Source organism: Crocodylus porosus, unplaced genomic scaffold (assembly GCF_001723895.1).
Source record: "Crocodylus porosus isolate Cpor-Errol unplaced genomic scaffold, CroPor_comp1, whole genome shotgun sequence".
Taxonomy (NCBI): Eukaryota; Metazoa; Chordata; order Crocodylia; family Crocodylidae; genus Crocodylus; species Crocodylus porosus.
This window is the reverse complement of record NW_017728910.1, coordinates 14,220,194-14,235,974: the sequence shown is the minus strand read 5'-3', so window position 1 is coordinate 14,235,974 and position 15,781 is coordinate 14,220,194. Positions and strand designations below refer to the sequence as shown.

Genomic DNA, 15,781 nt, shown 5'->3' with positions numbered 1-15,781 from the left:
CACTGAGGTGGTAGAGATACGTCTTCACTTCCCCAGCATTTCTTGGGTTCCGTAGAATTGGATGTCTCCTTTTAAGTTACTTGCCCAGCTATCTGATCACTCCCTGATATGAAACTAATAACTCCAAAAACCTGCCTTGGTCACTGGAAAGCCTTCCCCTGCCCACTCTGTGGCCCTTGGGTTTTGGAGAGGTAGTTGGCAAGGTAAAAATGGAGGAGAGGAAGAACAAGGTGTTTTAGGTATGTGACAGGGGAATGAGTAAAGGAAAATACAAGGGGGAGATGAAGGAAGGGGAAGCAGAGGAGGAAAAGCAAACCGAGAAGGCGGAATTACACCTTTGCTAGTAAGGCCAGGAAAATTCTATCCAAATACAAGGAAGCCAGCATTTGAAGACAATGTCTCATAAACAGCCACTGAGAACCTTACAGGAACATAGTCTTTAAGAGACTACATTAAAATATATCCCCAAGGTTTCCAGTGAAAATTAATTTGAGCTGCAGTTGAAACCCCATTTCTATGGGGAAAACAGTTTGCGCTGACCGATCAGGTTTCTGCAGGTACCACTGTATTATGTTGTTGACTTCTTATCTTGCAACAGTTTTAATTTTTTGTGGTTGAAGGAAGCCTTTCAATTCACCTATAACACCAAAGTGACCTTGACTTTTTAGTCTGATGCCTCAGGACAACCAAAAAAGTTGTTAAAACATGGCCTGCTCAAAAAAGACCCAGTAGATATGGGCCGCTTAAGGAGTTGTCACAGGAGTGTGTGGGGAGGTGACTTTCCCAATGACATTTGTGATCACTGGTTTCATATCAATGAGAAGAAGAAATTAACTTAATGGAGTACAGAGTAGAAGTTATGGACCAAAAGGCGCCAGGCACTGAGGTGGTTGCCAATGGACTCTTCTCACTGGAGTACCTGAAAGTGCGCTCCGCAGCAGTGCAGAGGAATCGATGGGAAAGCTCTTTGGCTTTGCTGCAGCTGAATCTCTTCCTGGTGCCAGCTGGCTACTGACCAACCTGGGAGATGCCTCTGAAGCTGTACTTCAGATGAAGGCACTGAAATTAGTCTGTGTTCTGTTTTTAATACGAATGGTGCTAGGTTATTAATCATAACAGCTCTACCTACGCAGTGTCTGGAATAATGCATTACCCAACTTTTGCCAAAAATAAGTTGTACTATGGCCATTAAGGAAACTTGCCACTTTCTTTCTCTATCCATCTTTCGCTGCTGCGCATGCACTCCCCTTTTCTCTTTCCCATCTTGTAATGGGTTAAGCATTTTCTCCTGTATATAAGGACTTGAAGTTGCTTGGAGATCTGGTGATGGATCTAAAAGCTTAAGCAGAATGTTAGTGACTTCTGTACTCTCTAGCCCAGGCCTTTGGCTCATAGCTGACAAATTATTTCTGGTGAGAAGCAAGAGATATGAATGTTGCTACTTGAAAATAGGAGTATCCCAAGAGAAGTGGTACAAATATGATATCAAATGAACTTTAAAAAAAAATCCTCCCCCATTGCTCTAGATGTTTGTGGAATAAAAGAGAAATTGCCATGCTGGGAAACATATGAGCTGTGAAAGGTTTAGAAATAAAGTACATGGAAGTGTTTCTTTCTCAAAGAAATGTAGGTCTTTTATCTCCTGTTAAATCAACCAGTACTTCAAAAGATAAAACAGGGAGGCCTCATATTTTGACTCTGTCCTAAGAAGCCTGTTTCCCATGGGCACTATATTGAATCCATTTATGTATAATCAAATTTTAACTAGGAAGTCTGCACCTATCAATTGAGTATATAGATTTTGCTGAGGGCCAAAGTAATATGCTTAGGGTATGTATAATACCATTAGGGGCCAAAGTATCCATTGAACCTGAAGCCTGTAATACTGAAGCCCTGCCAGGAAGAATTACAGGAGAGCCATGATGTTACAACTTGTTGTGATGTCCAATCATTTGATGCAGTGCAGTGTTAAATTAGTTGTCATTTAGAGGGCAGCCTTGTGCTGCCCTCAAGATTGGAGTGCAGCCTTTGGCCACTGGTGCATCTGTTCAAGCCCAGCACGTTTCAGCTGTAACACAAAGGCATCTCTGGGAACTCTCCAGATTTCTACCTAACCAGCTTTGTTGGGTCTCAGTCCAATCCCTGTTGAAATCACTGATACTGGTATTTCAGCTTAGTGTCCATACCACACACCCATTGCATACAGCTCTTCAGTCTTTGCAGCCTAAGCAGACAAATAAAGGATTAAATGGACCTAAATGAGTTTTTCCCCTCTCCGCCAGCAGGGACCTCTCGTAGTAGGGATGAGATGTGTGTGAGTGGAAGAGACTGGGATTGAGCAGTACAGAGCTACTTTTGGAGCAGGATTTGGGACAAGCAAGAACCAAAGTTAGACTTGGAAGCAAAGTGAAGTCTTAGCTTTAGCAAGGTGGTAAGAGTGACAGTATCCTGCTCAGTGCTTTTGTGGCTGACTCTTGAGAAAGGGGCAGAGTTTCTTATGGGACATGGCCAAACCTGGTTACTTCTTCCCAAGAGTGTGGTTAGTCAGATATACTGGTTTCTTTGTAAGTGCTTATTACAAGATTTGGACTTTCCCATCCTTACCTGTGGGCAGGGCAGACTAGGGATCAGCCTATGCCCAAAGGGGCATTTGGCATACACAATTCACCTCCCTCGTGTGGTCATTGATCCAAACAAGTCCACCTCCTTGCAGACTGCATTACTGTTTCTACAGCTCTTCCACAGGGGTGGAAAAGATGATGATGCTCATAGAGAACATCTCTGCAGATGGTCCCTAAATCCAAGATATCCCCTGATATTTCAGGTCAGATTCAGTGCTGCTTCTGTAGAGGAAAGTTGGGGAAAGCCCAAGAGAAGCAATGAGATTTTCCTTTCCTGGGCCTTTTCTAGGAAAGGGTAGGAAAAGCAGCTGAAGCTGGAAGGATGCTTGGTCTGCACTTCCAGTTTTTACTGGTCTAAGTAGTCAGTGAAGAGTGAGGGTTTTTCCTGACTCTGTTGTATCAGTAACTCCCTAATGAAGTTGCAGTTATACCAACCTACAGATCTTGTACCTTAGAACGCTTATTGGTTGCCAAACCAGTACTGGCATAAGCACTTCTGACCAGCTGCAGCTACAGCCAGGAAGATTTGCAACATTTAACTGTGTTGATACAGATGAAGCAGAAATATAGTTTACTGCAGACAAGTCTGGGGAGATCCAAGTGCCCATATCTGGTCCTATTGCTGACCTCAGGTGATCCCTCAGTCTTGCGCTACTGCTGACCTCAGGCGACCCCTCTCCCTCAGTCTCCCCATCTGTGAAACAGGAACAGTTATGCTGTGATTTCTTACCTGCAACACACCCTTCCAATCCCCCCTGCAAAATACAGTTGCTAGAACTTGGAGGTGTGCATTATAATCAAGGAAATATGGTAACAACAACAACGTTAGTACTTAAGTCTCTGTCAGGGAAAAGCAAAAGTAAAGCTGCACCTGTTGCAGGCAAGGCTCTCTAGCTGCTAGCTGTGATGCTTCCCCTTCCCCTCCCCCTTTCCTACCCCCCCAGTCCAGAGGTGCTCAAAGGGAGAACTTTTTTTCTTCATTTCAGCTTTTAAAACAAAGTGTGTATTTTATTTGGGAGTGTGTTGTATGTGAGAAAATATGGTATGATGCTGGCTTATCAGAGCTGTGAGGATAAAGAAAAATGATAAATATGTATGAGGATTTCAGTTATGACTATAAGCGTGCCATGAATCTGTATGATCTGGCCTGCAGGTCAGTATGATGTTTTGCAGGTTTTGAGTCCATCCTAAGGAAATTCCGTACTAAAAGCCATGAAAGTTTTTCCTGAGTTACAGCTTCTGGTTTTGTCAATAGAAAAGCTTTAATCAATGAGGTTTCCAACTCGGCCTCTTTCACAAACATAAAACATTCCAATATAAATGTTTGAGATGTCTTAAAATAATAAAAGGGGTCCAGACAACACTGCAGAGGTTGGTATGAATTGAACAATATAGGGAGAAAGAATAACACACACTCTCTCTCTCTCTCCCAGAGAGGGAAAAATCTGTAGAGATTTGTGGGAGCACATTTATATTTCATTGACTTCCTATTTGATGTCAATGCCTCTGTCTGGAGAGTCCAGCTGTGTTTTGTATCTGCGTGGCCCATTACTGCCGTGGTCCAGTAAGGTTGCATGTAGAGGGTCACATGAGTTTGAAGCTGCCACAAGCCAGAACAGAATTGCCCAGCAAGGCTGCTGAACTACTACGTGGCTGTGGGTTTGAATTTTACACTTGAAAGATTTATTCATTTATTATTGAAAGAGGATCACATTGGATTATGTGGCTTTGGATTTGCTGATCTCATCACTGACAATTTGTTTTTCAGTCATTCAGAAAAAATAACTCCAGTGGGAGGGGAAACCCTTATTCCAAAGCACAAAAAATGAAAGCTGCTGATCTGGGAGTTCAAGGACATAAGATTTGAAGCATGATATGGATTTTTTGTGTTGGAAACCTTTCCCATGGAGTGCCATGCCGTACCACTTAGCTGACTCTACATCGTTATACAGTTCTGATTCGCTAGATATTTCCCTATGTTGTGTGTTCTCTGTTTCAGAGTGACTTATGGTCTTTGGGTATAACAGCCATAGAAATGGCAGAAGGCGCTCCTCGTAAGTAGATGCACTGCCTTGCTTTCGCTGTTGTTGTATTGGCTTCTACTGCTGTTTGCTTGTACCCATAAACTACATGCCAGAAATCCCTACCCCAAATCTCGAGAGGATGCACTAGGGAGCCCAGGGTAATAATAGGGAAAAAATTCTAGATGCCACAATAAGCCCTTGTGATTCAGTGAATAATGGGCTGAATTGCATTGGGTCTCTCTTTCTCCAAACAAAATACGTATGAATGGTCTGTGGAAAGTATGGATTGCTAATAACACTATTATTTTAAAGGACTTCCTTGTGATGTACGTAACTAGGCACTGGATTTAGCTGATGCATTTAAGTGAATCATAAGCTTGGTAAGAATCCTTTGGACCTTGTGCTAGGACATGCAGAGAGTCCAGTGACACCAGTATCACTTCACTGTACAACACGTTCTTAAGCTGTCCCTTATTTCTGTGCCCATCAGTGCCTTAACAGAAAGCTGTAAAGTTACAAGCTTCAGGGCTAGCCCTTAACTCCAAACCAAAATGCCAGATGCTCCCTCCATCTTTAGGGAGTTTAGCTCCTACCCACATTAGCAGCTCCAGCCAGCTATAGAGCTGTATCACTGTTTGGTTTATAGCATATTGGTTGTTCAGAGTCCTCAGTATCATGAGACCTGGAGCCTTTTTAATTCCAGTGAAATCCCATAGATATCAGTGCTCTCCATTCAGTCCCACCTGATGTTTATATATGTTCTATCTTTGAAATGCTCATTCCTTGTTATTCTCCCTGGTGTATCTAATGCTCTTGTACTTTCAGCTCTTTGCGACATGCATCCCATGAGAGCTCTGTTCCTCATTCCCCGGAACCCAGCCCCTAGACTGAAATCAAAGAAGTGGTGAGTCTTCCAAACTGAAATTCTGGTGCTGGAAAGTGTGTGTTTATAGGGGTTATAACTTATTTTTATTAGTAGTACTAAAAATTCTCTATACAGGTTTAAGGGCCTGGTCCTGTTCCTACTGAAGTCCTTAGCAAAATATCAGTAAGCACAAGACTGAGTTTTGATCTCCACGTTGTAGGGTGGAGATGCAAGTTGACTTGGAGAGTGAAAGGTTGGGAAGGAGGGAGGGGGAAAACTCACTAATGTTCCCATTTCATAAATGTTGCCATTGGATTTCTGAAGGGGTTTAAGCAGCCTGAAGCCACGTGATGCTTCACTTGGCTCCCACTTCTTTCCAGCAAAGTTCTGTTTTCAAGTGGAAATATTTAGACATGCCAGAAAGGGATAGTTTATCTTGAAGGCTCAGGAATGTGGAGATCTGAACATAGTTTGGAATTTATTTTAAAATTTTGGAGGAAAGAAAATGCAAAAGTATTTTGAAGAAAACCAGGACACTTCAATAAAAACCCTTCTTTTAAAAAAAAAAGGGGGGGGGGGGAAGAAGAAATAAAAAGAAGAATCCCTGAAGCCCAGCAGGTGTTGTGCACTGAACTTTAGTTTGTATAGTTTGCTCCTTCCAGACTCAGCAGTGGGTTAGCCCTAAAAGACCAGCAGAATTCTGCCACTTCATGTTAAAGATGCTGAGCGCCAGGGGTATGGAGTTGGAGGTGAGAGTGTTGTCTTGATGCCTGAAATTCTGCTGCTTAATGTCTGAAGACATGGAAAAAGGGAAGAATGGTTTGAGGTGGGTTTTGAAGAGGAATTAGGTCAAAATGGCAGGAATGCCAGAGTGTTTTCTGTGCTGCAGAGGGCAGATATCACTATTCCTTACTGCACATTAGTTTGAAACAAGAACATCCAATTAACAGGCCCCCTGAAAGGTGCACATAGGATCCAAAATAGGTTATTGAGTTTTGCCAGCTGAATCATCAACTAATTGGACTTTAATATAATGCCAGTACAAGGTGGATTTTTTTTTTATTCCTCTGAAACTGTAGCCACAGTAGCTAGAAGTCTTCACAGAGATGTTGGAACTATATGAACTACATACCCTTTGCACAGCTGCCTTTTGATACTTGTAGCTCTCTTGGCCCAGAATGCAGTCCTGACATGCACTTTCTGAGGTGCTGCCAATCTCTCATTTAATTTTGCTTGGAATTAGCTGCGATGATACAAAGCTGATTGTAGGATGTTAGCAAGGGGGGTTATTTTTTCATGATAATGCATTGTTTATTCATCAAAGGCAATCTGAGCCTCTGAACAGAAGGCATGCAGATGAAGGAAGAAAGCTCCGAACAAAAACATTTTTCTCCTTTACAGTGAAATTGGATTGAAGTAGGAGTTTTATTTTGTTCAACGTTCTGATAAGTCATAATCTCTGTCTCTGGAGTATTTTAATTCATGTTGCACAAACGAGAATTGTTAGAGACAAACCTTCCCTCCTATTCCAGCTAATACCTCTGTGTTTATGTATCTTAACTCTCCCTGCTCTTGAAGTCAGAAATTAGGAACAGCTGTAACAATTGTGCATCTCATGAGTAGGGAAGGTCTTGAACTGACACTGTAGATCTAAATGTCTCTAGACCATGGACTGTTGACAAATTTGCAGCCACCTCATATCTCGCATATCACCCCATATTGCTTATAGACACCACTGTCCTGACCCTTGGCAGCACTGACATGACACTCTGGAATCTTGATCTCGTTTCTGGATCCTTATGGTTAGAGTAAAATACTGTTTCTGTAATACTGCAATGTCATTTTGGTATTGTTTTCTCTTCCTGACAACATTAATACCTGCAGCCTCTTTTTCTTAAAGAGAAGACTAAGGCTATGTTTAGACTCAAGTCTGGCAGCAGACAGCAGCCACCATCACATAAAAGGCAATAAAAAGTAATTCTGCAAATATGTCAAGAGTAAGACCAAAGAAGCCATAGGTTCTCCATGGAATGCAGGAGGAAGTCTAGTTATAGATGATGCAGAGAAGGCTGAACTATTTAATGCCTTCCTTTTACTTCAGCTTCACATACAGGGGTAGCTACCAGATAAGTGCAATTGCCAGTAATGTTAGGTAGGGAAGGAGACAAACAGCCCACAGTAATGACAGAACAGGTTAGGGATAACTTAAAGAAGCTAGATACCTTCATGTTGGCAGGGCTGGATGAGATGCCCCCTAGAGTACTGAAGGAGTTCACTATGGTAATTTTGAAGCCATTCGTTATCTTCTTTGAGAACTTGTGGAGGTCAGGTAAGTTCCCAGATGATTGGAAAAGGGCAAATATAGTGCCCATATTTACAGACTAATCAGTCTGACCTCAATACCGTGAAAGATCATGGAGTAGGATTGTGAAGCAGCTAGAGGAAAACAAGGTGATATGGAACAACCACGTGGATTCACCAAGAGCAAGTTCTGCCTGACCAACTGGATTTCCTTCTATGATAAGGTGACAGGCTCTGTGGATGTGGGGACAACAGTGGGATGTGATATACCTTGATGTTACCAAAGCTTGTGACACTGTCTCTCTCAACATTGTCATTAACAAGCTAAGGAAATACAGGCTAGGCAAAAGTATTGTGAGGTGAATGCAAAACTGGCTGGATCATCATGTTCAACACAGTCATCAATGGTTCAGTATCTAGTTTGGAGAAGGTATCAAATGGGATTCCCCTGGGTTCTGTCCTGGGTCCAGTATTGCTTAATGTATCATCATTAATGATTTGGGTAATGGGACTGAGTGCACACTTAGGAAATCCACAGGACTCGGAGTTGGGTGTCACTAAAATGCAGTGTACTCTGAAAGGACTGTTCCACAATGAAACCCTACATGTGCCGGCTGTGTGCGCATTTAAGTACTCAGTTGAGAAAAATTCTATTTTGAAGGCTGTTTCTGGCCTGGGAGTGTAACCCTTGCCCTCTGACTAGATGACAGAGATCTGAGAAATGTACTGGAGGAAGCTCGAAGCTATACACATTTTTCAAGGTTTCCTAATGAATTTGAAATTCAGGTGAGGTTTGTGGCTAGGTTTCAGTAGGTTCATGCTTCTGGATTCAGCTCAGAGCAATGTAGGTTCACTGATGACTTTGAAACACAATAATCTGAAGGGTTTAACAAAGTTTTCTTAAGTACAAGTCAATAATTTTGATTAAAATTCTGATGTAATACTGGAGCCCAGTCAGTGACGGACTACGAGCTATGGGTACAGACCCCCACAAAGATTTTTGTCCAGTCTGCTGGGATGCAGGTTCTGGACAAATGCTCAAATATGACCTCTTTCACAAGCACTTAAATCACAAGAGAAAACCTCAAATGAGCGTCACTCTCATTTCTGTGCTTCCCTGCCTCAAGATAAGTAATGTTAAGTGGGCTTAGGACTGTCAGCCTCTCCATATGCCACTATATTCAACCCAGTTAGAGCACTAGTGTGAAGATCATTTTTTCCACAGGAAAAAATATGGCTGAAAAGCCCTTGATGGCTGAAGATGAAGTTAAGTCAGTGAAATGCCAGTGATAAGTGGCAAAGGATTTGGAATCTAGCCTGCTGTCCCAAACAAAAACACTGTTTTCTTGCTGAATCCGTGCACCTGTTTTTGAAATAGTCCTATTCCTATTTGGAATTAAAAGCCGGTTCCTTATAATTTTCTCTCTTCTGGTTAAAATCAGCATGAAATGGGAGATTAAATTTCTTCCTCTGAATTTCATAAGCAAATAGAGCTTGACATTTTTGTGCTGTTTGTTTCCATAAACAGTTCATTCTCCCACTAAGAAATGACAAACCTCTCTTTGTTAATGCTAATAGTGGTATTTGCACTGGCTAGGGCACTTTACAGCCAAGCATCTTAAAAGGCTTTGCAAACATTTATTCAAGCCACACAGCCCCACAAGCTGGGGAAGTAGCAGTGTTAGTGTTTATATACGGAGGGGAGCTGAGTGACTTGCCCTAAGGTGTCCTAGTGAATCGGAGCCAGACCCATAAACATGAACAACACCCATGCTTTTTCTCTGCAGTGCAGACTTCCAGGGTTTGCTTGTGCCATTCAAGCAGCCCTGGCTACCCAGCAGCAAGTATTGCACTGTGCTATAGTGAGCTCCAGGAGATATTCTGGCTCTGAGCTGTGATGGGCAGAACGGCTGTTGTGTCGCCCTTTTGGAAGGGTGCAACCATGCAGCCGGCTACCTCTCTGCTGAAACAGGTCCTCCCCTCCATTCTTCTTTTGGAGAAACTGATAACGGGAAGACTCAGGTCATGAGCAAGCTTTGTCCACTCGCGCAAAGTGGCAGTGCTCTCTTGTAAACTACATTCTGGCCCTTGAAACCATTTTAATTTGTACAAGGTGCTGGTGGTTCTTGGCAGGCCTGAGGCATATCTATCATGAATAATACACAAGGGTTGCAGACATATGGGCTCAACTGTTCTGGCATCACTTGACTGCATTATTGTGTGTCTGTGACTGAATAAGCACCAGCAGCCGGCAGCTGTTATTATACTGTGCTCTCTTTTTCAACACAGTGAGGGCTTACTTTAGCCAGAGCAGGATGAGGCTCACATAAGGGACTCTTGAAGCAAGACTCCTGAATGTTGTTTTCCTCTTTGTCTGTCAATGTCTGGGAGGGTGTCACCGTGGATGAGAGGGCATATAGACATGCTCAAATACAGCACTGCATGTTGTTTCGGTCATTCATAACAACTGAACATTCATCTGCTCCTGTTATTTGCTGTTCCTTCATCAAGGAAGCAGTAGGTGTAGCCAGGTATAGTCCCAGCTATGTGAATTACTCTGTCTTTCATTGTGATGCAACCATCCTTTCTGACCGTCCTTTTTTTTTTATCCCCTCTTCCACAGGAGATAGGGGAAAGAGGAAAGGAGAGAGAACATGGGGAAAGCCTACTGGTGGCCTGGTTAAATTACAGACTGCCCCAAGGTGATCCCAGCTGGGCCTGCTTCTGTTGATTTGCCTTCGGATGAGAACTCAGTGCCCATTTTTTGACTTGAGAGGTAGAGTCCTCTTGAGAATGGCATAAAGAGAAAACAGATCAAAGCAGGGAGGTGTGAATTCTGGTGGTTTTAGGTGCCAACTATTCCTAGTATTTAGTAAATTAATCTCTGTAATCTCAGGCAAGTCACTTACCTTCCCTGTCTTATTTCCTGCTTGGTAAGATAGTTTTAATTAGAGTTGTGCCAGAAGCATCTGGTTTGCTTCTGGTTACTTTGTGCAAGCAAGACCAGGTCTGTCTTTCTCCTTGATACTCCTGGGTTCACTTGCCCATGGTACCACCTTCCTTTCTGCAGCTGAAAGTTGCTATAATCTCAGAGTGAAAATCCATGTGAATCTCCTGCATTGCATGAGTCTTCCTGTTGGAAACATGCAAAACTGAGGGCCAAGCTCTTTGCTTGATTTGAAACTCCTTGACTTCAGCTGTTACACCAGCACATATTTGGCCCTGAAAAATGTGCATGGGTCAAGTGTTTAGCCATAAATTGCTGTGCTATGATGGTGCATAGTTATTCTCATATTTTGTATTTTCTTGAGTACCTAGAGTATCAGTTTAACCTGCTACTTACAGTTCTTTTAGCAGTTCCCAGAAGAGGGTCGGCATTCCATTATGGATGTAGTTGGTTGCGTTGGTCTTAAGTAGAAAGCAGGGTACATTTGCACCTTGTAGACTAACTAATGTTGGAGAGAGAGAGAGCGTATGAATGAGCTTCCACTCACTTCATCAGATGCTGTTAACGGATGTGCAAGGAACATTTTATAAGAAGGAGAGAGAGATTTGACTACAAGGGCAGAGGAGAGCGGGTGCTGGGGGGCAGTGCTGGGAGAAGCAAAACAAAGAAACCATATTAAAAACAACAAGTCACAAAAGCTAATCCAGGTAATGGGATAAGAATCCATAGTCCCTGTTTAAGCCATACTTTACACAGTCCAGTCTGTTCCACAAGTTCCCTTTCAGATTAGTTTTTAAAGGTTTGCTGCCTAAAAACAGCAACCCTGGGGTCAGTGATGGAGTGTCCAGGGAAGCTAGTGATGTGTCACAGGCCTGTGTGTTTGTCTACAGCCAAAGTCGATCGGTGTTCATTCATTCTTTGGCATAGGCATCACCCAGTCTGTCCAGTGTTGATGGCAGAAGCATACTGTAAAAGCAGGTGATGGTGTTGGTATGATATTGGTAGTTGCTAGTGAATGAACCTCAGATGTTATAATCCATGTTGTTTTGTCCAGTGATTGTGGTCTGTATCAGTGTTGAGGTACAGAAGGCTTCTGGATCCGTTGCTAGGCCTAATACCTCAGTGAGACTGGGAATTATGTATGCTTGTTGCTGATCTCCAGGTTGCTGCTGTTCTTAGAGGAGAAACCTTTAAAATCTCCTCTGAAATGCTCAAGTTTGTTGCCTTAAGATCAAAAATCAGGTGGGAGTAACAGGTTTTGAGACATTCCCCATCCTCCCCCACCCTGAATGAAGCCCAAATCCAGGTCTGGCTGGGTAGCTTCATAACTAGGCATGTGCATTTTACTACAAGCACATGTATATGTGTGGGGAATGCATGCACAGATTATTTTGCTCATGCTGACACAAAGGAAGGCTACTTTTTAACTGCTGTTGTAAGAAACTCCCTTCAAATTTAGACTGGCAATGCAAAACATGCATTTGATTTACAGCAGAAATCATCAGAATATAATCTGTTCCCCTGATGTTTGTGCTTTGGAGAAAATATGTCATTTGTTTTCTGACTTCCTTTATTTTTGTGTCGCAGAGCCCAGTGGCATATAGTGCCAGCACTTAACTAATTTGCATGTCTGTGTCAAAATACGTGCCCCACATGTAAGCAAACTGATTAAAACAGAAGGTGCTAATCCAAGGGAATGCACTGGAACACAAATGAACACATTACTGGTGACAGGGAAAATGGCCTATTGTTGTAGATGTGTGAATAAATTTTACAGAAGTGGTATCGGGCAGGTGGGTTCCTGTTCCCTTCCTGCTCCCTCTGGATGTCGTCATGTTCCTCCCCCTCCTCCTGCCCCAGCTCGGGAGCAGGTATGAGAGGGGGAACCCTCCAGCTACTGTTGCTGTCCAGGCTGAGCCCAGCATTTATGCAGCTCACATAGCTCCAGTTAAAGCATCATAGTCCGTGTCCCGCCCCCCCCCCCCCCTCCCCTCCCCCCCATAAAAGGCCTGCAGAACAAAATCCTGTTTAGAATGGGGCTGGCTAGTGCTTCACCTGGCCTGTTCACTCTGGCAGACAGCAAGACAATCTTTTCTTGACTACAAAGCAAGGCAAGGGCACTTGCTCGTTTAATACATCTAGAGGAGGGATTTAATTGGATCCAGTTGCGTGTTTTATTTTCTCATCTCAATTTGTATGGATTAATACTTAAAAGATCAATCATATTTAGTCTGGCAGTTTAAAAACAAAATCCCCAAAAGCTTATTGTTTTACCTCTCAATGCAATTCTGTAATATCTGTTGGCTTCTGACATTTAATTTACGTTAATTTTCCTATTTGCTAAAATAACACTCATTCTAGTGGTCTGTCAACATCTCTTTCTTGTAAAACCCTATTCTCTAGGGTTTACAGTGTGGCAAAAATTGTTCCAGGCCAACTTTTGATATACAAAATCTGAAGCCAAGAGAAATTTGTTTACTAAGACTTGGGTGGAATTGCTTTGTCTGGGGTTTAGTTTAACTGTTTGTAGGAAGGCAGGCAAGGGAGAACAGATGACTTCACTTAACTTTTCCATCCCACCAGTACTTCTGGAGTGGCATGCCATTCATTTTTGATCTGTGAGCACCTGAAGGTTGAAGCATACTTGCTGGTACAGCGCATTTCATGAACATGCTATAGCTAAGCAGTGATGCCCTGTAGGTCTTGTACATACTGTCCAAGCACACTATGAGAGTGAAATAGCTAAGAAAAACAAGAATTACTAAGAGATTCTACACAACTAAAAAACAATTAAAGATCCACATAATATCAATTGGTAACGTGTAAGCAACCACTTACCCAGAAATCTGTTACCTTAAATAAAAAGTACCATCATTGTAAAATAGAGTTAAAGAGGAAATAGTTCCTTAGAAAAGTATAGCTGTGCCTAAAAATGTTGTACCTACTGTTGCAACCCCTGAACATTGGGAGGTTAAATAAGGTGAAGTGTTTCTTTCCGAAAGGACTGTAGCTTGGATATTAGGAAGAACAGTCTAAGAAGGAAGGTTAAGTACTGGAAGAGATTGTTTAGGGAAGTTGTGGAATCCCCATTGTGGGAAACTTAAAACCTGTCAGACACATTTGACTGGGATGGATTACATGGAAATGATCCTGCCTGAAGTTGGGGGTTGAACTAGGTGACTTCAGACCTTACGGCCCTGTTTTTCTACAATTCTTTTGTTTGATGCTTTTTACAACCTCCTGCATACAGTCACTTTGACTGGAAAGTCAGTGGCGGCTTCCATTCTCCAGGCTTTTGGAGAAGGTATTTACTGGTAACCTACAAAGCTGAAATTGGAGAGGCAGGTGGCAAGAGTGTTTACAGAAAGTGAAGTTGAAAGGAGACTGAGGAATGACATGTCTTGCTCAAATGCCTCTCCAAGTAACTTCCACTAAAGAGCAGAAAGAAGAATTTCAGGCAAGATTGGGGACAGACAGAAGTTTTATATTTGTCATGTGATCAGCCCCCTGAAAGCACTGTACAGTCATGCCGTGACACATGACTGCAGAGTGCTTTAAAAGTGGCCAATCATGTGACAAATTAACCTCATCAAATGAGGAGTTAGTTGAAGGTTCCTTAATTTTGGAGCATGTTAAGGAACTTCTGTTCCCTAGGGTCAATCTATCATGAAATTGGGGCTGAGCTGATCCAGCCCCAGTACTGTCTGTGAGAAGGGAAATGAGTTGCAGGCTGGGGTTTGCCCAGCCTGAGCTGGGGGGGGTGGGGCGGGATGCTTGGTAGACTCCAAAGTGGAGTTTAAATCCCACCCCCCGCCAATAGGTCGAGTTGTGGTGGGGGGTATCTTTCTAACTCATAGCACTTTACATAAAGTGCTGTGAGTTAGAGTGGGGGCCCTGTACATCTGTCAGCACTCATCATTTAAAGGGTGTATTGAAAATTACTCAGCTGCAAAAAATTCAAGCTGACAGGATCCTTTTAATTACTCTGATATTCCTAATACTCTCTTTTTCCCCCCACTTGAGTGTAATTCCAGCCCCTCGCGTAAAACACATTTTTTTTCTATGCGTTCTTCTCTCTTGGTAGGTCTAAGAAATTCCAGTCATTCATTGAAAGCTGCCTTGTGAAGAACCACAGTCAGAGGCCAACAACTGAACAGCTGATGAAACATCCATTCATCCGAGATCAGCCTAATGAAAGGCAGGTTCGCATCCAGCTCAAGGACCACATTGACAGGACTAAAAAGAAGCGTGGAGAGAAAGGTTAGTAGCAATGCAGGATTATGAATTTATTATGTATACTGAGAGAGAGAGCTGAGAACATCAGTTGCAACCCAGCTCTTCCCCTTCCACTCCCCTACAGGTTAAACCCTGTAAAAGTACGTGAAAAAAAGAACAGAAACAAAAAAGTCCAGAAGAGAAATTCTGTCCCCCAAGAAGCTTCCAGTCTGTAGCTCATTTCCATAGCAGCATTAGTGCAAGTGTTGCCCCAACTTGACTCTCACTCAGACAGAAATCTGTCTCAGGTTGAATCGTGTTAAGTTCCAGCCATGTCACCTATCAAAGGTGCTGCTGATGCTCCCTTGGGCCTATAATGCCGTGGGGATACAACAGCTAAAGGTAAAACAACCTGCTGTCTGCTAATCCAGTCAGCGTGTAGAGCCCAACTATTGTTCCATAGTTTGTAGGGTCGGAAAGGACCTGAGCAGATCATCAAGTCTGACCCCCTGCCGTGGCAGGAAAGAGTACTGGGGTCAAACGACCCCAGCAAGGTGATTGTCTAGCCTTGTCTTAAAGACCCCCAAGGTAGGAGCCAGCACTACTTCTCTTGGAAGTTGGTTCCAGATCCTAGATGCCCTGACCGTGAAGTAACACCTCCTGATGTCTAATCTGAATCTACCTTCTGCCAGCTTGTGACTGTTATTTCTTGTCACTCCTAGTAGTGCTCGGGGGAACAGGGACTCCCCCAATGCCTGCTGGTCCCCTCTGACTAGTTTGCAACAGGCCACTAGATCCCCCCTCAGCC

General features: G+C 43.0%; 1 protein-coding gene across 1 annotated transcript in view; it reads left to right on the top strand.

Moving 5' to 3' along the window:
- The window catches only part of TNIK (TRAF2 and NCK interacting kinase), a 318,039-nt gene that overhangs the window by 209,254 nt on the left and 93,004 nt on the right, over positions 1-15,781 (top strand). Inside the window, exons 8-10 of the mRNA XM_019532732.1 lie at positions 4,621-4,675; positions 5,471-5,549; positions 14,843-15,018. Of these exons, the coding sequence (XP_019388277.1) occupies positions 4,621-4,675; positions 5,471-5,549; positions 14,843-15,018 (310 nt within the window). The remainder of the gene's footprint in view (positions 1-4,620; positions 4,676-5,470; positions 5,550-14,842; positions 15,019-15,781) is intronic.